Source organism: Crinia signifera, chromosome 5 (genome assembly GCF_055691185.1).
Source record: "Crinia signifera chromosome 5, ASM5569118v1, whole genome shotgun sequence".
In the NCBI taxonomy this organism is placed as follows: domain Eukaryota; kingdom Metazoa; phylum Chordata; class Amphibia; order Anura; family Myobatrachidae; genus Crinia; species Crinia signifera.
The window spans coordinates 228,142,337-228,165,379 of record NC_139221.1 but is presented as its reverse complement, the minus strand read 5'-3'; the positions used below and the strand labels follow the sequence as shown (position 1 = coordinate 228,165,379).

The 23,043-nt window shown below is 42.0% G+C and overlaps 1 protein-coding gene across 2 annotated transcripts in view; it reads left to right on the top strand.

The window, feature by feature from the left end:
• The window catches only part of NEK11 (NIMA related kinase 11), a 270,045-nt gene that overhangs the window by 34,275 nt on the left and 212,727 nt on the right, over positions 1-23,043 (top strand). For both annotated transcript variants that reach the window (XR_014475030.1, XM_083188604.1), the window contains exon 3: positions 13,264-13,429. Coding sequence is in view for 1 of the 2 variants with exons in the window: in XM_083188604.1 (XP_083044730.1) it covers positions 13,264-13,429 (166 nt within the window). In the remaining variant the exon portion in view is untranslated. The remainder of the gene's footprint in view (positions 1-13,263; positions 13,430-23,043) is intronic.

The following is a 23,043-nucleotide window of genomic DNA, read 5'->3' as shown; positions in this document are numbered from 1 at the left end:
CTGCCCTAGCCTTTTATATTGAAATAACTGCTCTAAAAAAATTTTTTTATTAATTAATTATTTTATATATTTTTTTATTTTGTCATTCTTTATCAATAAGGTCTATAGTAATGGTCTTTACTATTTAATGTTATTGTAGTTATTGCAATATAGACCCATCCTCTGCAGTCAGTCTATCCCCTTAATGAAGTACTGTATTTAAAATAAAACAAATGGTTATGAATTTATATACATTTTAGAGTTTGAAACATAAAATGTTGTAGGCTAGGATTACTTGCAATTTGTTTTGTCAATTTAAGCAAGTATTTTTGATTGACTCAACTCATAAAAATTATTGTTTACCTTCTGGCCACATACTGTTGCAAATTGTACTAAACGTTTAATAAATAATAGTGATCTACTTTGTATTAGTAATGGAGTCATTGTGAAAAATACATCACATCACCTTTTAACCCCTTCAGTGGCAATCCTGAGAAGTTTCCGGGCTGTGCCTCAGTGCCCAGTCTGGCAAGCCTGGAAAATTCTCGGGAATGGCACTGTTTAGAGCCAGGCAGCGCTGCTGAGTTAATTGCAGAACTCAGGCAGCTTCAGAGCTGCCAGGCTCCCTCTCCTACACCGCGCCTCCTCCTCTTCCCCCTCCCCTCCGGCTTTTCTATAATAGTTTCCAGCGCCGGCTTATGACAAGCGGGCTGCCGGGAGCAGGGACGGGGTGCAGGGCCGGGCAGTGGCTGATAGACAGTTTAGCGGCGCTGCCCGGAACCGGAGAGGCAGTGGTGGTTTTTTTGTTTTAGGGAGCGCTCCCAATAAAAAACTCGCCCAGTAGGTAGCACTCCCTAAAAAAAAAAAAAAAACACTGAAGGGGTTAATGTACAGTATAATGACTACATCCAAAAAGTGTGATTTTCATGGGGTGCCATAGACTTGATTTTGGTCTTAAGGGTAGACTAAGAAAAGTGTGTCAAAGCTAACGATAATCAGTGGTTTTGATAAATGCTACACCAGGCTTTTTTTTTTGCATTAATTTCTATTGCCGTTTTAAAACTATTAATGATCTGGAATATTAACAAACTGCAATTTACAATAGTAATCTATTCCTTAGGGTTTTATGGTGAATTCCCCATAACTAATGGATGGTGCTAGTTTTACAACTGGGATTTAACTATGATGAAAATAATAACCTGGAGGGATATAATGGGACTGGAAAATTATGTTAAGGTAGTGAGTCTTTAGATACTTAGAAATCAAACATTTAGGTCAGAAACAATTCTCAAAAGAATGTTATAGAATTTTAGATGAATGTACTTCAGGATTACCGAGATAACTGTTTTTGTCCTATTTCTTAAAAAAATATGATTTCAATTTATTTTAAACCTATGAAACCTTTGATCTGGAAATATGTCAAGAGAAAATAGACACCGACATGACAGTCTCCATAAGCTCAATAAAGTTAAGGAGGATGTTACACATTAAACTGAGAACATTTTAGAGAAATAAATCCAATTTCTGAAAAAATAATTGTTATTATGCCAGCTGACATATTACCTTGAACAATAATATATTATATTGTATTTGTTAGAATATAACACAATTGCAGAAAGAGAAAATTATATGAGGAAGAAATAACCGTGTTGGGTTGAAGTTTTTGGTTACATAAGGTTTAGGAGAGACAATGAAAGTACTATTTTAAACTATAATAATAGTATCTGAAAATTAGGTTAAAAAAAAGTCTGTAGTTGTATTTCTTAAAGTTGTTCTTCAGAACATATTAATAAATGGGATGTAGTTAGCATCTCAACGTACATGATGTCATCATTCACAAGACACCTCTCAGAATCCCGATGCCAGAATCTTTAAAGCCAGACTCCTGAATGTAAGTATTCCGGAAAGGGTGAGGATTAGGCTGTGGCAGGAGAGGGAAGGGATAGGCAGTAGGGGGAGGGTTAGGATGCAAGAGGAGAGGGTTAGGTTGCATATAGGGATGTTTAGGGTTAGGCTATTGGTAGAGAGAGTTAGGCTGCGGGAATGGTGGATTAGAATTAGGCTGCATGTAGAAAGATTTGCGGGAGGGCATACAGTCCTATTTATGCATACCCTTTTTGAGTCATATCGTGGAATCAGTATGAGTATCCCCAAAAATGTTAATACGTCTAAAAATTTCTGAAGAAGCACTAGAACATGTTGAGACATAGGGCGGTATTCAATGAGCCTGATTCGCCATGTTTTTATGGCGAATTTGTGCTGTTTGGCGAATTTCTGACTAAAACGGTGAATCACCCTATTCAATGACCACATGGCGAATACATTTCAAGGTTTTTTTCACCATGATTCACCGAGTAGCAATCGCTATCTTTTTATGGTGAAGTGGAATGTGAACCTTTAAAATAAAGTGTTTTGTTTTTTACATTTGGTGTAAAAAAATCAGGAATTTTATTCTGAGGAGGGGCATGCTATTTTTATTTATGTGCTGTAAGCACATGAATATATATTTAATTTAAAAAAAAATATATATATATATTTTTTTTACACAGCAGCCAGCAGGGGGCGCCGGAGCCGAGCCGCTCATTACATATTCATATATTCACTGCACCCGATCGTTACGATCGGGTATAGTGAATATACGGTCCCCTGCTGGCACCCCCGGGGGGCAGCCTGTGCTGCCTGGCACCCGGGGAGCCCACCTCCCCCCCACAAAGTTCTGGGGCAGGCAGAGAGACTTCCATATCTCTCTGCCTGCCACCGTCCTCAGGCTCCCTGCGGCAACCGCCGCAGGAGCTCATATTCGCCAGTCAGGGGCAGCGAGCCCCTGACATGTTGAATACCGGAGCCCGCCGGCTCCGGAACGTGGCGAATGTGCAGCGAATCCTAAAAAGGATTCGCTGCACCTCGCAGGTATTCTCATTGAATACCGCCCAGAATGTTGATATTGAAAATTTGACAGCATAAGGTTGACATGTTTTAAATGTTGACATGTTCAGAATGTTGACATTTAACATGTCAATATTCACAATGTTTATACTGACAAAATGTTGACAATCCAGATAGACCAAGTACAGTTCATAGTGCTAAGGTTTTGAAGTATTCACTAACCCATCTCAAAAATGAAAGGTAATACAGTATTTCAACATTTATGACTTATTAAATCTAAGCGAAAATTCCTGTGTAATCATTGATCGTGTTTGTCACAAAGAGACCATCATGACTTTCTGAAATCTTGATATTATGGTACAATAAATGTCAAGAGGTATCAATTACCAAACCGTTTGTCATATATTTGGTAGAATGCAGCTGTGGGAAGACAAAATTACTACTAAAGATAAGCTTAATATAGGCACATTTGTGTAAAATTTAAAATGTAATAGATAATACTCATAGGCTAGCATCTGCAGATATTATATAAAATATAATAATTTCTATTTGAAGTGTTGAAAACTGAAAGCTATAGGATACAGAAATCTATGATACAAAATATGTAGTTATATGCGTATTGCTGTATAAAAGAGAAATATATTGGTACTTACATTCCACCCAAAAACATCAATTGAAGGTTGCAAGATCAATTCTTTTCCTGAACCAATAAATATTAGTCAAACTATAAGGGTGTTATAATGAATATTTATTGTATATCATACACAATTGCTTCCCAATTAATTTTCTTCAAAAATATATATTTCTTATATTTCTTAATAAAATTCTAATTAATATTAATTTATTTACATTTTTTTAAGATTTGTTTTAGAATTTTTTTTTTCTTTCTGTTCTACAGTGCTTCCGGAAAGTATTCACAGCGCTTCTCTTTTTTCACATTTTGTTATGTTACACCCTTATTCCAAAATGGAACACATCCATTATTCCCCTCAAAATTCTACACACAAAGGCTGGTTTCACACACTAAGCTCCTGCCGGACGGTGAAATCCCGCACGGCCAGGGAGCCGTGCCGCACACATTAGTTGTGAATGGACACTATTGTGTCCATTCACACGGGACGGCCACGGCCCGGCCGCACGGCTGCAGCCGGATCCCATCACTGGAAGGGACGGCTGCCAGGCTGTGGCCATCCCCACCATTGTAATCTGCTGAGTGCGGCACGGCTCCCTGGCCGTGCGGGATTTCACCGTCCGGCAGCAGCCGGAGTGTGTGAAACCAGCCTTAGGGGCAGATGTATTAAGCCTTAACAAGAGATAAATTCAAGTTTGATAAGGAGAGATAAACGTCCAGCCAATCAGCTCCTTACTGACTTTTTTCAAACACAGCCTGTAACATGACAGTTGGCAGGTGATTGGCTGGACGTTTATCTCTCCTTATAACACTTGCATTTATCTATTGTTAAGGCTTAATACATCTGCCCCAATGCCCCATAATAACAACATGACAAAAGTTTTTTGAGATTTTTGCAAAATTATTAAAAATAAAAAACTAAGAAATCACATGTACATAAGTATTTACAGCCTTTGCAATGAAGATCAAAATTGAGCTCAGGTGCATCCTGTTTCCACTGATCCTATTGTAAATGTTCCTACAGCATACATAGCACAAACCAAGCATGAAGTCAAAGGATTTGTCCAGGGGCGTAACTAGAATTCTGTGGGCGCAAGGGCCGGAGGGGGGGCGCCCCAGTGCTCACCCACTCTGGGGTGTGTGTGTGTGATGCAGCCGCCGCCGCTACGTTCCATCGGTAGGGGTGGGGGGGTTGGTGGAGGGAGATGTGGCTGCAGCGTCTCGCTCCACGGGTGGGGGTTAGAGTTGCGGCGATGGCCGCAGCTCCGTGCGAGCTCCAGGGGGGTCAGTGCGGGCGCTATCCATGAGCGGGCTCCAGGGGCAGGGGTACGGCTTACTCACCTTCTCCCAGCTGCTTTCTTCCTGCTCTCCTTGGTGCCGGCAGGAGCTTTGCTGCTGCTGCTGCTTCTGCTGCTGCTCAGTACTGCCCCCCCAGTGTCCGGCGCCCTAGTCAAATGCCTAAAGCTGCCTAGGGGTGGCGCCGGCCCTGCCCATAGCAAAATCTTGAAACACCCCCCCCTCCTAGAGAGAGAGAGGAGCAAGAGAGAAAGATAGGGCGGGTGGGGGGGTTGCTAGCAGAAGAGAGAGAGATTTCAGAGAGATTGTCAGGAAGAGATTAAAAGAGAGAGTCTCAGGGAGTCTTAGGGAGAGAAAGAGAATTAGGGGATGCAAGCAGGAGAGACACTACCTAAGCACAATACAGAACAGGGGTAGGGGGTGCATAGGCAGACAGATGATAAACAGGAAGGGAATAGGTGGATTGGGGAGAAGGATGGACAGATGACGGAGAGCGGCATGGGTAGATGAGGGTCAAGGTCAACACCATATAGGGGCACAGACCAACAGGAGGATGTGGGGAAGCATAGCTTGATGTATTCAACACATTGATATTTGAGTGGACAACAGAATGAAGCTAGCAATGCTTTTAAAGCTAAGAGTCTTCAAGAAGCTGCTGGGATAGGGGATCTCAATAATCAAAGAGGATATTTATGGGCCTCCCACAGTGTGACTGTGAGGTTTAATTACAGAAATTTAATTTACATCCAGCTTACCAAGCCCCCCGCGTCCTCCCCGACCCCCCCCCCCCCCCCCCACCACCACCACCCATTTGTGTCCCTTTGGAGCAGGTGAAAGAAGTGAGTGATCATTACTAACCTCCACTTTTTGTGTCCTTTTATGGGTGGCAGCTTGCTGCATTCATCTTCTGTCTTGACGGCTCCTCTATGCAGGAGAAAAGACAGATTGGCTAATCCTACAGTCGGGTGCCGATAGCTGCCCAATCACTGCAAGGAGACAGTGTCTGAAGGAGTTCCTGTCACCTCTAGCATCCCGCACCAGCGCTTCCACAGCAGCAGCAGCCTCTGATGTACCACGTTCACCGGCTCAGCTCTGATCTCCCCAACCAGGAGTTGTGTGCTAGTGACTTAGGGGGAAATTTACTAAAGGAAATTTGTAAAAAAATAGGTGAATTTGTATCCAGAAATACACTCATTTTTGACATTTACTATCCCAAAAATACGGCAATTTGTATTCGTATTAATAGCACATCAATATGAATACGAATTGACGTATTTTTGGGATAGTAAATGTCAAAAATGAGTGTATTTCTGGATACAAATACACCTATTTTTTTACAAATTTCCTTTAGTAAATTTCCCCCTTAAATGCAGGCAGGCAATCAGACACAGAGTAGCTTCAGGCAGTCAGACCTCTTCCCTGCCCCCCATGGAGCGGCTCTGGGCAGTGGGTTCCCCTACATGCCCCCTACGGAGATGTCGATGCTCCGGGCAGTGAGTCTTCTTCCCTGCCCACCAGGGAGTGACTCAGGGAAGTGGGTTCTCCTACCTGCCAGCACACAGAGATGCTCTTTTTCAGTGGCAGGGACTGGGAGACTAGTCAGGATAGAGGGAAAGGTGACCGTAGCATGTACAGAGACATCCTGGATGAAAACTTGCTGAAGAGCGCTCTTGACCTCAGACTGGGGAGACAGTTAATCTTTCAGCAGGATAATGACCCTAAGCACACAGCTAAGATAGCAAAGGATTGGCTTCAGGACAACTCTGTGAATGTCCTTGAGTGGCCCAGCCAGAGCCCTGACTTGAATCCGATTGCACATCTTTGGAGAGATCTGAAAATGGCTGTGCACCGACGCTTCCCATCCAACCTGATGGAGCTTGAGAGGTGCTGCAAAGAGGAATGAGCAAAACTGGCCATAGATAGGTGTGCTTGAGGCTGTAATACTTGAGGCTGTAATTGCTGCCAAAGATGCATCAACAAAGTATTGAGCAAAGGCTGTGAATACTTATGTACATGTGATTTCTTAGTTTTTAATTTTAAATAAATTAGCAAAAATCTACCCACATTTTTTTTCATGTTGTCATTATGGGCTATTGTGTGTAGAATTTTGAGTGACGAAATGAATTTATTCCATTTTGGAATAAGGCTGTGACATAACAAAATGTGGAAAAAGTGAATGCTTTCCGGATGCACTGTATAGATCCTATCTCCCCACGTCAGGCCACCCTTGTGACAAAATCTTTATTATGAACTGTGTTGAAATTATTAAAAGTTTCTGTAATTAAGCATTTTTGTGCCAGTGAAGTCTGTTGTGTGCCTCTAGTATGAATGAACATCTGCTTTACTTAATCTAATGAGCATTTTACCTTTCAAGTCATGGTGCCAGGGGTCAATGTTCTGTACAAGATCTGCAAAATTATAGCAAACATCTGCAGTTTACATTTGTAAACACACAATGAAGCAGTCCTCCATAAAGTCAGAGATTCTACATTGCTTGAGTTCAGAAATTCACAGCAATCCACAATCCATAACCTGGAACTACCCCGAATCAGAGCTATCCTCCTATGTTTTCTTGCATTACTGAAAGCATACCTGTATTCAAACGCCTGCATCTATGACACCCTACAGCCAGGTTTCTGGAGAAACCGTAGTAAGGAAACACTTAACTGCAGATGACTAGAGACAAAGGTTAATATTTAATCCTAATCTTCCTTGACAATTATAGTGCTTTTGATACGGTTGTCATAAAATGTTAATAAAACTCCCTAAAACTTATAGAAAAAGTTATAGAACGTTATTGCAAAAATTGGGAATGTTACATACAGTAGATTCACTTCCAGATGTCAACCAAAATAACACATACTTGCTGACTTTTGAGCTGCCCTCTCCGGGAGAGGGCAGCCAGCTCTGTTAGGCAGGGGGGCAGGGCCATATCCAGGAGTGAAAAAGAGGTGGTTTGGGGGGCGTGCCTACAGCATTGCATCATTTTAGCCCCGCCCCCCGCCGTGCAATGCCGGTATTTCAGGCATTGCACTGCGGGGGGCGGGACTAAAATGCAGTGATCGCTGCATTTTACCCGCGGACCCCCCTGGCGAGGGACACATTGAGTGAGATGGGGGGATATGCGGGAGGATTGCCACCCTTTCCGGGGGGCCGGGAGGGAGACCCGATTTCCGGGACCCTCCCGGCCATTCTAGGAGGTTAGGCAACCCTGAAATAACATCAGCAATGTTTTTAAGTTTACTACTTGCTATATGCGTTGCAAACTTATATAGCATTATATAATTCTGCATTTAAGGGTCATTTCCAAGACCCCCGTTTTCCATCCCTCTTATCTCCTTGTTTGCCCCATCCTCTCCTCCTTTAGAGTTTATTTATAGAATCAAAAAGAACTCCATCCAAATAAATATAAACCATGCACTTCAGAACAAGCAGCCACACTCAGAGATTCAAAAATCCAAAAGCTGTGTATTAAATACATTACAACGGTCGGGGAACGCAGAGGCGGAGTGCGCAGAATAATATAGATATATACAGTAGATATACACACACTGGGCCTTATTCTGGTTCTCGCTCAGAGGCAAATTCCTTCTCAATTGGACAAAACCATGTGCACTGCAGGTGGGGCAGATATAACATGTGCAAATGCAATATATTTTAGAATTCTAATATAAATATTATTGAGAATAGTATTGTTTTTCCTTTTCCCCTTCACACTTTTGAAAACGTTGCTTTCAGAATCATTTATTTTCTCCCGGCCATTAATTTCATGTTATGTACAGTATGTTGTTTCGGCACTCCGGAGTAGCAGATGTCATTATGTGATGTAATCATTGTGGAAGAATCTCAGACAGCCACTCTCTTGCTATAATTTGATGTCACAGTGTGAATTCATTTCATTACAAGTGGATCAGGAATTACAGAGGTCAATGTGGAAAATGCAGTATCCTAACAAGCCAAGCACCTGTCAGATCACCAACATCATAAAAATCAGTAACTGGCAAATGCGACAAGCTAGTCTGTCACTTCTACTTCTTCCTGCTATTTTTATCCTGGGAAGAACATGCATTAAGTTATATTTAACAAAGGCCTCAGAGGGCCTGGCAGATCTGTAAGTGACATGATCTGTGTGGAGCAAGGAAGACGGGTCTCTGGCAATTGGATATGGACAAATTGACATTTCTTTGTATGTAGTAGAAAAATTGCTTGTTGTGGATAAATTTGTTTTCCCATACTCAGCAATTTTCAACAACTGTAGATACTGTATTATTATATTTCTGGCAAATAAACATACTGTAAATGCGCGATATATCTTTTGGCATTTTATCCATGGTCATCCGATTTATCCTTGGTGCATCAGGTCCAACCTGACTGTGACGGGACCGCACGTTGGATCAGCTGTCAAACAAATGCTAATTTTCATTTCTTGTCCCTATCCGTCAGAATAGTGTGAGAAGAGGCCAATGCTGGCCTTTAGTCATATAAACACTGGCTTTGTTTCAGTGCCTTCTATGTTTTCATTAAGGCTTGTAACTTGGGTGTGCGAGAGTCTTTTGTACAGTGTAATGTTTTAGATCTGTAATGGCCATATGAAATTATATAAAGTATAACGTTTTAATAAATTCAAAGTGTTTGTGCTATGAAATGTGTGTTACTTTTGATTCTTCCTTTACTTTAATTATTTTTTCAAATCTGTAAATCTTGCTACAAGACTTACCATCCAACATTACATGACAGGTGATAATTAATGTAAAATTAACACCAAAGTATATGAAAAAATATACCGGGCATTCTCATGCTAATGAGGCCGTGACGGACATGCGGGGGGTGGGCAGCTAACGTAACCAGGTGCCAGCTGCCCGCCCTGTCCTTGCACAAGGTGCCCGCAGTTTAGAGTCACTATATAGGTGTCTCTGAACTGCGAACACTGGAGAAATCATTCGATGGTCGCCTTTTCCCCCGCCTGTGAATGGATGATTATGTAAATCATCCATTCGCAGCGTGCAGGGGTGGGGCGGCGTCTGATGGACTCGCAAGGCTGCGAAATTTGCAGCCTTGCGAATCAATCCGAATACGGTCCAAAGTAAAGCAGTGCAAGTGCAAGAGAATGCTTTCTTGAACTCCCCCATCAGCTCCCCGGGAATTTACATGCAATTAATCGCAATTTATTGCATGTAAAAAATAGCACATCAAGTGCCAAGTTGGAAGGAGTTCTCCCGGGGAGCTTGTCCCTCAGAGAAGTCAGAGCTGTGTATAAGGGCCTTAAGGATGACATATAAAATGTAATATCTTATTTTATATTTTTCAGTAAGAGATCTTTTTTTTTTGTAATAATTTGGGTACTTGTTTCCTAGCACAGCACCACCGATTTTAATTGTATGCAATCGGGTTGCAAAAATCGGGTCAATCACATTGCATGTGATTTGATCGACCCGACCGACCCAATTTTTTTTTTTGCAGCCATGTGGGTAAGCTTGTACGTGTTGTTGACAGATTGATAGGTGTATGGAGGATTTGGTAATAGGTGGAAATGGCCCTCCTGCCCGATGTGGGTTTGAATAGTAATGTGTCTAGGTGTTTTGTTCGGGCTTGGGTTAAAGGTTCCTGATGACTACCCCGGCATAGTGATGGGCTTGGTAAATGGCCAGTGCCTGAGAAGAGCGTGTATTTGTCTGCCAATGTCTGTACCGTCAAAGGAGCCGTTGCCATAGGAGGGTTTTCACATGTGAGATACCCTTGTGTCTCCAGGATAGAAAAGGGTGTGTTGCCTGGCTGTCCTGTGTTAGCACCGAGCTGTAAGAACAATGAATGATGGTTGTTTAGGTTCATTGAAAAACAAAAAACACCAAATTACTGCCTTGGGGACAGGCAGCGGGGTCCGGGGACTGGAGAAGGTTAACTTCGGCTCCTAGCGCTGCCGGGCGGTGGGCGGGAAGCAGATTTTGAAAAGACTTGCCGGACGCTGATTGGCTGAATTCAACCAATCAGCATCCGGCAAGTCTTTTCAAAATCATCAGCGCTTCCCGCCGCCAGGCAAATAGCGAGCGGCTGTGTATGTGAAAGCTGCCACTACACCAGTCCCTGGACCCCCACTGCCAACATACCTGTGTGCAGCCAGCAGGGGAAAGCAGCGTCCAGGGGTCCAGGGACTGGTGTAGCGGCAGCCTTCTCTCACTCCATCTCCTAGCGCTATCTGCCTGGCGGCAGGAAGCGCCGATGACTTTGAAAAGACTTGCCGGACGCTGATTGGCTGAATTCAGCCAATCAGCGTCCGGCAAGTCTTTTCAAAACCTGCTTCCCGCCCACCGCCCGACAGCGCTAGTAGGAGCCGGAGTTAACCCACCAGTTCCCGGACCCCCGCTGCCCGTCCCCGGGACCCCGGTAGGAGCCAGCGTTAACCCACCAGTCCCTGGACCCCCGCTGCCCATCCCCGGGACCTCACACTAGCGCCCCCACCCTCCAGCGCCCGGTGCGCGTGACCCCCTAGCCCTCCCCCCTAGTTACGGCCCTGCTGTAGGTTAGGTTTGTGTTTTGCATGGTGCCAAAGATCCCAATTTGCAGGTACAGTACATCATCCAGTGTATAGGACCTTAAGGGGCTATGCTTCAAAGAGGTGTGGGAAACACTGCCCTAGTGTGTACATATCAGCTTATCTACATCAGGTAACAGCTTTATTCTAGCAAAATGTTAATGCAACAGAACGCGCCGGTTGCAGGAAAACAAGTGACAGAGTGATCTGAGCAAGCTTACATCCACACAAGATCTGTGATTAGTTCTCCCAGAGGTTCGAAACAACCTCCCTGCCGGGTTCATTCAAAAACTGTGTGCAAGTGTACCTAGAAGAATCAATGGTGCTTTGAAGGCAAAGGGTGGTCACACTAAATATTGATTGAATTAGATTTATCTTTGTTCATAGAGTACACTTTGCATTTTGTTACTTGATAAAAAATAAACTATTAATAACTTTATGATTTAAGTTGTTGAATTATGTGGGAGACTGTGGGCAGAATTAAGTTTCTTCTTGCTTTATGTACAATGAAATTATTCAGCATTGCAGTGTGGCTGTTTTTCTCTGGCTGCATGTCTTAGTTTGTTATTGACCTTTTCTCTATGCTGCTTTCCCAAATTAGAATTTTTTAGTGTGAGAAAAGACTTACATTTTTAAATAAGTATGGTATTTTTGATAACTGGGAAGAGTACTCAGTCTCCCTGGGTGGTGTGTGCAGCTGTGCCACTGGCTATTTCTTTCAAAGCAATAACAAAATAAAACAGAACTGCATCTCAACTGTATATAAGAAACATAATTTGTACAATGTCGGAAAATTTACAAATTAATATTTATGCCTCCATATAATAGTGAATTTAGTCTCATTATTGTTAAGTCGTTCTCTGACTTAGGGGGTATTCAGTGTCAGGCGCTATTTTTGACAGGGGAACTAGCGCCCGCCGCCATTGCTGCTGTTTCCAACAGCATTGAAGGTGGATTTTGACAAAACAGATCTGACTTCAAAACAAGTCACATCTGTTGTGTCGGAAACACAACACAACCCGACAGTCCCCGGCTGTTTTCACCGACAAGCCCTCTTTTTGAAACTCGACAGGTGAAACATTGAATTCTGCGTGTCAAGAAACTGACGAGCTGGGCAAAAAAATGGCCCGGGATTGCGACAGTCGGGACATTCCAACAGTCAGAATCCTGGATTGAATACCAAAGCTGCTCAATCAAATGCTTAAAATAATAATGCTTAAAATAAAGCAGCTATTCGTGTAAGTTATTTTAGATCTACAATGTCTAGGTCTACAATCAAAAGGCCAACAACTAACGTTTGACAGGGTCAAAAGGTTGACAGACAAAAAGTCGACAGTCAACTTGGTCAAAGGTCAACATTGAGTTTTTCATTTTTTTGGGTCGACGGTCAGGCATGGTGCCTTGCTGTGCTCGGCACACTATTAAAATCTGACTTTATGCCCACGTGGTAAAGTATGAACAAGTTGGTTTTACAAACAAAAACATTAAGAACTCATGTAGACCATTTGTCAACCTTAAATAACTCATGTCAACATTTTTCATATGGACCTTTTGACTGTCGTCCTTGTGACCATGTCCACCTATTGCCTATCTACCTTTTGACCATGTCCACATTTTGACTATTGACCTTTAGTTGACGACCTTTTCATACCTACCTAGACACTGTAGCTAAAGCCTAGATACCACTATAGTCTTCTGCGAACAGCTAACAGCCATTGCAGGGTAAGGACCTTATGTATACGTTAATTTTAGCAAAATAAAATTATGAAGATTCTTATATTTTTTACTTCATTAATCTTTTTGCAAGTTTTATGATGATAGTGATGATGACGACTACTTCCATGTTTAATTGTGGGATTGATGAGATGGCAAGTTTGCCACAAAAAATGGACCAATTTTTAGACATATAAATGATCTTTGTGTGTCAATCTTATTCTTGCAGAAAGGTGCTGAAGGAGATAGCTGTTGGAGAGCTTAACCCCAATGAAACTGTCCAAGCTAACCTGGAAGCACAGCTGTTGTCAAAGCTGGACCACCCTGCCATTGTCATGTTTCATGCAAGCTTCCTAGAGAATGCAAGTTTCTGCATCATCACAGAATATTGTGAGGTAAAGAGAAATAATCATGTAAAGACTTTTAACTACAACTGACCAGAAAACCAAAACATAGAATAGCATGGTATAAATTAACCTACTGATCCAACTACAGATTTAGGTAAAAAAATTGTCAAATGTACAGTAATCTGATCATGTGGAATGATAAACTATGAATATAGGTGTAATGTTGGGTGCACACTATAAGATATCTAGATAAATCATACATTATATATATATCAGATGTGGATGGGAACAATATTTGGTAAGCATAGTATAGTGTGTACTCCTATCTGTCATTCATTGAATGGTCCTACATAATGTCCTGCATGCCCAGTGGGTCAATTCTGTGTAACATACAGTAGTAACATAGTAGTTGTGGTTGAAAAACACTCACGTCCATCCAGTTCAACCCTTGTACAGGACCCGTTAGCTGGTATAGACTAGATATGATATCCCCATTTTAGTATTTCCATCTGTTGAAACTATGGCTGAATAGTGATTAGTTGCACCCCTGAATGTTTTTCCAGAAAATGTTTTTTCCAACCTTATTTTAAATGTGTTCAGTGTGTCTGCCATTACCACCTTTTCTGAAAGAAAGTTCCATACCTATTTTGCCCTGTCCATAAAAAACCCTTTCCTTCTAAGAGTACGGAATCATCTCTCCTCTAGTCTGAACGTATGCCCCCTTATCTTGGTTTCTGACCTCAGAGTAAAGAGGTTGCCTGACAGTTTAGAATACTGCCCCTTATATGTTTGTACATGTTAAGCATGTCTCCCCGTAAACGTCTCTTTTCTATCAGAAACATTCCTAATTTGACTAGTCTTTCTTCGTAGCTTAAGCTTAAGCACTCCATCCCTTTTATTAGCCTGGTTGCTCTTCTATGGACTTTTTCTAGTTCTATATTGTCCTACAATATATATATATATATATATATATATATATATATATATATGTCTGTACATCCACCTTGACAAAGGGGTGATATATACCCCGAAACGTCGGTATGCTTTTTTGTTGAAATATACTTTTTGGAAATTTCCCAGAGTGCTGCTGCTTGTTTGTTCGTTTACTGCTATATATATATATATATATATATATATATATATATATATATATATATATATGGATATATGTGGTGGTACTAGCGCTGGTAGTCCCCTGATTTTGGATATTAGAATTCTTCACACTGTCTAATGTTAGACCTTGTATACACTTCCCTCTTTCCTTTAGGGCGGCAGCACCTTCTCCTATGGGTTCTCGTTCTTTTAAACCCTCTGTGTAGTAAATCTGAAAGAAGGGTGAGATGGGCGCCTATAGTGTAGTAATTTCTAAACAAATTTTGTCTCCCCTCACCACATGAAGACAGACCAACACCCCCAATTTTAAAGGTGTACCGTGTAGGGTGGTTTTCCACCACTGTTCTGTGAGCGTCTTTATCAAGAAAGTCCCGGTGATTGTTCAACAGGTCTCAAGGAAACTCCCTTCTCAAACCACTCCACCATGTAATTTGCGGTACACACATGTAGGGAGAGAGTACAGGGAAAACGGACTAGTGCAGTATGTTCAACACAATTTATTCACACCGCAAATAACAATTAAAATCCGTACAATGTATAAAAACAAATTGGGCTTATCTGGTGGTGATGTACACAATGATTGTCATCCATCCATCACAGTCATAGCAAATGGTCCCTCTCAACGCGTTTCATCCCTCTGGACTTCTTCAGGAGAGTGTCTGGTGGGGGGTCCCTGCCCTCCTTTTATACTAGTAATAACCAATCCCCAAACAGCTCAGGTTTCCCGCACTGAACTGTGCTCTAACTTCCGTTTCCGCTCTGTGAAACGCATACTTCCGGTTTCTATGTTTCTAATAGTTTCCTTATTCCTTATATATATATATAGCGGAAGATAATGCACGCACCCACGGAGACTAAGTAAACTTCAGAGACTCTGTAGTGATCAAACGTTTTTCGATGCTTTATTGCATCTTCATCATCCTGATGAAGATGCAATAAAGCATCGAAAACTTTTGATCACTACAGAGTCTCTAAAGTTTACTTAGTCTCCGTGGGTGCGTGCATTATCTTCCGCTGCATTACAGGCCATTTGTGGCCATTTGCACTGGCACCGGAGCCAGATATCCTTGTGATTGGGAGTGCCTTCCCCTGTGACTTTCTCTCTCTCTCTCTCTCTCTCTCTTTTTATATATATATATATATATATATACAGTAGGGGTAGCAGCGGCACTCAGGACTTCATGAAGAAAAAACGACTGCTACCCCTACTGCATATTTGGGGCATCCATTGGCTGTTCCCCCGCTGAAGGCACCTGGCCCAAAGAATCTCTTTAAAGAGGAGAAGTGCCAGCCGTTCACACTATAACTATATATATATATATATATATATATAGCATGTAGTAAGTAGCGTCACTCCAGGTACTTGTTCAAAAACGAGTTTACTGTAGGTCAACAGTGTTTCGGGCCGGAGCCCGTCTTCAGGACATAAAGACGGGCCTGAAGACGGGCTCCAGCCCGAAACACTGTTGACCTACAGTAAACTCGTTTTTGAACAAGTACCTGGAGTGACGCTACTTACTACATGCTATCCATACAAGCGCTGGTACAGCCAGCACGCAGCGGGCACCCAGGTCAAGGTACAGAGTGGAGCAGGGGCAAGTGAGGAGTGCCGGACCTCCGATTACATATATATATATATATATATTCTTTATTTAAGTTTTTCAAAGGGTAAGAAAGTCATTACATATTTTTAAACACAAATCATTGTATAGACCGGACATAGTAGGACAGTAAGCATCATCAATTTAACACCACCAATACCATGTCACATCTCGACTCTGGTGATTCATTCTTCACATATTATCATAAACTTCTAATTACAATAATGGTTGCTTTAACAAGACAAAGGATTTAGATAGGGGAAAGGTGGGGGATTGTGGTTGCGTTAACATAAAACATATGTTAAGTGAATCTGAGATCTCAGGCATTTCTCAATTTGTGTATTAGAGTAAATATGTGGCCAACGTTAAAGGGGGTCAGATGGCATGTAGGTTTTATATGTGGGGGAGGAGTTAAAATTAAGCCAAGGTGACCATGTGGCTACATAGTCTGATTGTTTGTCTAAGGTTGAATAGTATATGTCCTCCATGGCTCTATAGAACTCAATTCTCTGGAACCATTCCCAGATGGTAGGATGGTCTGTAGACCTCCAATGGACCTGCACCACCGCTCTCGCTGCATTATTAAGATGTTTTAGGAGGGACTGTTTATATTTAGTGAAAGGGATGGTGGTGTGAGATAACAGCCAAAAATCAATGTTATCGGGGGTTCCAAAATTTCAGAGGAGAGTGAGATGACCTTGTTCCAAAAGGTCACAATCCGGGGGCAATCCCACCATATATGTATCAGAGTTCCCCGCTGGGTGTTGCAATGTCAGCAAAGGGGAGAGACCAAAGGGAAAATCCTGTGTATCAAAGGGGGGCACCGATACCATCTGGTAAATAATTTGTACTGTGTTTCCACGACCTCCAAATTCGTTGAGCATCGAGCCATATTATTGCAGTGGATTTTCCAATTAATATGTATTCCCCATGGGGTGAGATCAGAATCCCAGGCCGCACAAAAAGAGGGAATATCCCTGGAGTAGCTGTTGAGTATAATCTTATAAATTGTTGATAGAACATGCACGGGTTCCGACGAGTGGGAGCACAGTATCTCAAATGGCGTGGGTTCTTTCATTAATGTAGCAGCGGGCTTCTGTGAGTGAATAAATATATTGTCCCTTTTGTAATGTGGGGCCCAGTATTGCACTCCAAATTCCAAGTGAGGTCTAACCAGTGTTTTCTAGAGTGGCAAAATAACAATGTCTTCCCTAGTTTCCGTTCCCCTGTTTAGGTTTTTTTTTCTTCTTTCTTTCTTAATTTAATAAAGCATATGCATCGTAGTTGTACAATTAGCAAATATAGTACTAATTGAGGCAGAGAGAAATCATTGGTTGGTCTGACTTGAGACTATTTGCAGCCGCCGGAATAAAGACAGAGCGGGCAGCTGACTTCATGTGAAGTCAGACGTCCACTCCGGCAGGCATCGGCCCACCCGCATACCCATGGGAATGCCCAGTGTTTTCCTAAGCATGAAATACATAAACATAATAAAACTTGGGTTTAAAAGCCAGAACTGTTGTTGAAGTGTAAGAGGGGCAATATGAGCAAGGTTACATAAAAGTGAACAGCGGTTCACCTGTTGACATATGAACTCATGAACTCATGAACTCCTCACTGTCTAGTCACGCCATAATCCTTTGCACATAATCTAACACGGTGTCCCCTCGGAATAACTTTCTATTTGACTGTACATGTTCCCCCATCTGTTTATATTGTTTATTGTTTATACTGTATGCTGTTTACTTGTTACCCACCTGGCTGCTGCACAGCCAACCAAAAACAAAGTCCTAGTATATGCAAGTACTTTATACCTGGCCAATAAAGCTGATAAATCTATCAGTGTATAATGTCACTACGTAACAGACTCTCACCACTGCAATCCATTTTAAATGCTGCTGCTAGGCTGATCTTCCTAGCAGGACGCTCATCATCTGTTGATCCGTTCTGTCAGTCCCTCCATTGGTTGCCTGTATTTTACCGTATTCAATATAAAACCCTTCTGCTAGCATATAAAACTATTAACCAGCATATATCTCTTTACTTATCACAAAATATCTCCCATCTGGACCACTCCATTCTGCACAAGATCTGCGTCTGTCTTTTGCACGTATCTCCAGCTCCCATTCACTATTACAGGACTTTCATTGGGCTGCTCCCACCCTATGGAATGCCCTTCCATGCACCCCCTGTCTGACCTCTGGACTTTCTGCAGGACGCTGCATTCGGGAGGTATGGGCTTCCCCACTGTAAATGGGTCCTGGGTCAGATGACCTGGGCTACCCGTTTACATTGCCCCTGAACCCATGTCTCACCCATGTTCAATCCGGAAAATTTTCTGAGTTGAATTGCCGGTTATCAGGACCGGGTTATTTTTTTTTACCCCATTTACACCAAGGATTGATCCAGGTTGACTTAGCAACAACCCAGGTTATTGCTTTGGTGTAAAATGGGTATAACAATTATCCATCTTTTTTTAATAAAAATAAGTATATTAATGAAAGTTACTCATTTAGTTTTTTTTGTTATATTCACAGTTTAGAAAGACAGGTGAATTTATCATTGACATCAACACTATTGTGACTGCATGAGAAGATTATTGTTAAGCAAATAGTAAATCTTCTGCAGTGGTGAAGCTATAGCTCCGCAGCCCCCGTGGTGGCGGGGAGGCGCAGAGAACATGTGGGCGTCGGGGGTCTGCGGGGCTATAGTTACCGCACTTACCTGCTGCTGCCCTTCTGTCACGGTCCCGTCTCTCCTAGCGCCGGCTCCTGCAGCTATAATGAAAACGGACACTTAGAAAATGGCTGCCCCCCCCCCCCTAAGAGTCCGTTTTCATTATAGCAGCAGGAGCCGGTGCCGGGAGAGACAGGACCGTGACCGCAGATGCGGCGGGGGCCGAAATTTAGGTAGTTACGCCACTGATCTTCTGGTATGCCCTGTACACAGGACAAAAGTTGCAGCGTGCCGAGCGATCTAGTTGAGCACAGACTGCTCAGCACAGCGATACACCAGCGGTTTGCGCTGAGCGATCTGTCACTGTTCTAAATTAAGAGAACACTGCCAATGACTAGATTTATATTGTATGTGGTATAAATCTAGAGAGGCGATAGCTTTCCGCAAGACCGCGCATTGCCGTCGCCAGGGGCCATATACATGGAGCGATCCATGCTTCATTTGTAAGCGATCTAGACAGGTTGTTTGAAATAGGGCTGTAATCGGCTCATGTGTTTGGCTCATTAGATACTGAATTTGTAGTAGATCACTTTAGTAGCTGACTGGAGATGCAGTATGAGAAAATTATGTTTTTCTCATTCATCAAGAAATTCTGTATGTAAGGGAAGAAGAAACAATCTAGTGCAATAATGCTTTAGGAAAACAGGATTCTAAAACTCAATTACAGTTTTGTCCCACTGAAGTATTGAAGACATAAAAGCTGGTAAGATTGTCTGCTTGATAAATCATTATTATAGTGAGCCTGCTGTGATTAAACCAAATCACTTATTTCTAGGCACAAAGAAATCTTCAAGACAAACTTGCAGACGAATGGGGTTTTCTCATTTCCGTTAATACAGATGACCTCAAAAAAGACAAAAGGGATAAAAAAAAATTTAAATTTGATTTTTTTTATATAGCAAGAGAGACCAGAGAACTGAACACAAATTAGTATCTTATACCCCTTTTACACCAAAAATCCGACCCGGCATTTGGAACACGGATCCAAGCCAGATCGGATCCGGGATTTTTACCGATTACACTGCGGTGCCTACCCACAGTGTAGACGGAGGCGGCGCATAATGTGTTGGGCATATAGAGGTGAAAACTGACTACTTATTTATTTATTTAGTAACAGTTTCTTATATAGCGCACACATATTTTGCAGCGCTTTACAGAGAGTATTTGAACATTTACATTAGTCCCTGCCCCAGTGGAGTTTACACTCTATATTCTATACACGCACACACATTCATTCTAGGGTAAATTTTTTTTTTTGGGAGCCAATTAACCTACCAGTATATTTTTGGAATGTGGAAGGAATCCAGAGTACCCGGAGGAAACCCACGCAAGTACGGGGAGATTATACAAACTCTGCACAGTCAGGGCCATGGTGGCCCATGACCTCAGTGCTGTGAGGCAGTAATGCTAACCATTACATCATCTGTGTTGAGGATTTCTAGGAATGTGTGTCAGGATCAGTCATGGGTTTTGGATCTGTATCTCCTTTTGTGCTTTCTGGTTTTGGTTTTGGATCTGAATTTTTTCTTGCAAAAAAATTTTCTTGCAAAAATCTTAAAAACAATTAAAATCACTGAATTCTGGCCTGTTTTGTTCCTACATTATTATTAACCTCATTAACATTCATTCCCACTTATTTTCAGTCAGTTTTGAGTTCCTCACAACAATATTGTTTTCATCCATTTAGGAGGCAGTTCAATAAACTATAAAAAAAAATTCTACATAAGAAGACAGCGCATAATGCAATAAAAAAAAGGGTGCAAGTTAGAATTGTCCTTGGAAAGTTATGTTGTACTGGCTGAGGTACCAGGCGCTGCTATGGTTTGGTTATGCAATTAGCATTTGGTTGTGCAATTAGCATTACTTGAATTATATCTTTCTCTTGTTTTAAGCTTGTGTCTGCTAAGGAGTCTCAGATGCTCTGGCAGCTGTTTGTGTAGCTTGTTGATCTGACAGTGGAGCTTGTGTCTGCTCCGGAGTCTCAGCTGCTCTTGCTGCTGCTTTTCTTTTACCATCAGAAGACACTCAGAAATTGATTTACATTTAGGAGGCATTGTAGCTCACCTGAACTCCCTACCCTCTCAATTTTGCTTCTCAAACCAATTGCCACCCCTCTGTGAAGTTTTCATCTAAAACTGCCCACTGAAAGGCCCAGAACAGACTGCCTTTGTCAATTTTATGCATGGCTCCCACCAACAGAAAGTCACACCAAGCACTTAGTTAGGCATCCCACACAATTTGTCATCTGTAAGTGATGGCATACCTAATCTGAACCCAATCAAGGCACCTCGCGTTGGTTTTGTCCAAATCAGTCCAACAGTGTCCAAAAGCATACCGGACATACAAAAAGACAAATAACAGACGACAAATATGTAAGAGATATATTAAACAGGACATGTGCAGTTTAACAAACTAATCATTTCAGTGACTGGGACTGCCACACTTCTAGCTGAAACGATTGATTTGTTTGAGCTCCCACAAAACAAGCTGTGAATGGGCAGTGGACATTGCTGTCAATGATCTCTCCATGGATAAACTTGTTCTACATAAGCAAGATGTCATCATCATCATCATCTGATTTCTCAACCTCATCAGTGTGTACATCCTCTTCTTGACACACTATTAATTTGTCTCCGCTGGAATCCACCATTACATGCATTTCTATATTTTTTGGACAGAATTGCCTGTAATGAACCTCATCTTTTTCCACATTTTGGGGAAGTAACCTTGTACACCAATTGCTGACAAGATTCCTGGTTGCACAAAAAACTCTTTCTGCGCAACTTACTGAATGTAAAGCAAAGCAAGTTTGTGCAAGTGCCTCTAAAATGCCTTTTTTTCCTGCCAGTAGTGCCTGCCTTTTTGCATGCTGTCACTAAAATAATCATCAACCATTCTTTGAATGGTAACTGTATCTGATGGAGTCATGGTAGACATGTTACTAACTGTAGGCAATTCTTTTAGACCAGGTGTCATAAGGTTTTGCTGATTGATCTGCATCACCAGATTTAGGCCCTTATTCAGATCTGATTGCAGTACAAATTTGTTCTCAAACTGGGTAAAACCATGTGCTCTACAGGTGTGGTGTGTGTTGAAACTGAAATCAAAATTGTAGTGTAAAAATAATGCAGCCAGCATTTACCCTGCACAAAAACAAAATAACTCACACAAAATCTAACTCTCTCTATACATGTTACATCTGCCCCACCTGCAGTGCACATGGTTTTGCTCATTTGAGAACAAATTTGTACTGCGATCAGATCTGAATAAGGGCCTTAGTTTTTGCTGGCAGCCTCAGTTGGTGGAGAAACTGAAGGAGAAGATATTGCCATGTCATCGGAGTGATCTGTTGGATTTATTACTTTATTAGTTTTTACAGATTTGACACTTTTACAGCCTCTGATCCGCAGTTCGGCCTTGCAGTGCTCTCCTGTCCTTGATGGGAGCTCTGGGACATCCCCACTGTGAGGTCTATTCCAGTGTCCCCTTTTGGAGGAAGGAGAAAAAAAGATTTTGGTACTTACTGTTAAATCCATTTATCTGATTCCACAGGAGACACTGGTTTGGTTATATATTGTTGTTCAATTTTTCAGTATATGTTTCTCTTTTTACACCTGCTGTGTGTTTGGTCTGTGTTGTCTCTCTCTCTCTCTCTCTCTCCTTCTCTGTTGATTCTTCCAGCTCTCCTAGGGCACGGTTTCCTAAGACGCTTGGGGAGGGGGAGAAACCAACACACTACAAAAAATTTAAAGTGCCACCTCCCAGTTACTACACATTCTATACCTACTGTAAGGTATATTCCAGTGTCCCCTGTGGAATTGGAAAAATGGATTTAACGTTGAGTACTAAAATCCAGTTTTCTTGTACAGATGGACAGCATTATATTTCTCACTACGTGGGTGTTCCTGACTTGGACACATTAGTAAAATTAAAACAACATCCTTTGAATTCTAACTAACTTTACATGTAAATTAATCAGAAATGAGGGTATCTGCATGTGCCACATGATAAGTCTGAAGTAGCATAATGTGTTGCATTATGTGCATAAGGAGTCTAACCAGGGCCGGATTTCCCACTAGGCTCGTGAGGCACGGTCCTATGGGCGGCACCTGCTGGGGGCGGCAAGCAGTGCCGTGATTTTTTTCTTTTAAAAACCCTGTTGCGGGTTTGACAGCTGCTGAAGACAGGGACATAAACAGGGGGTCTACATCT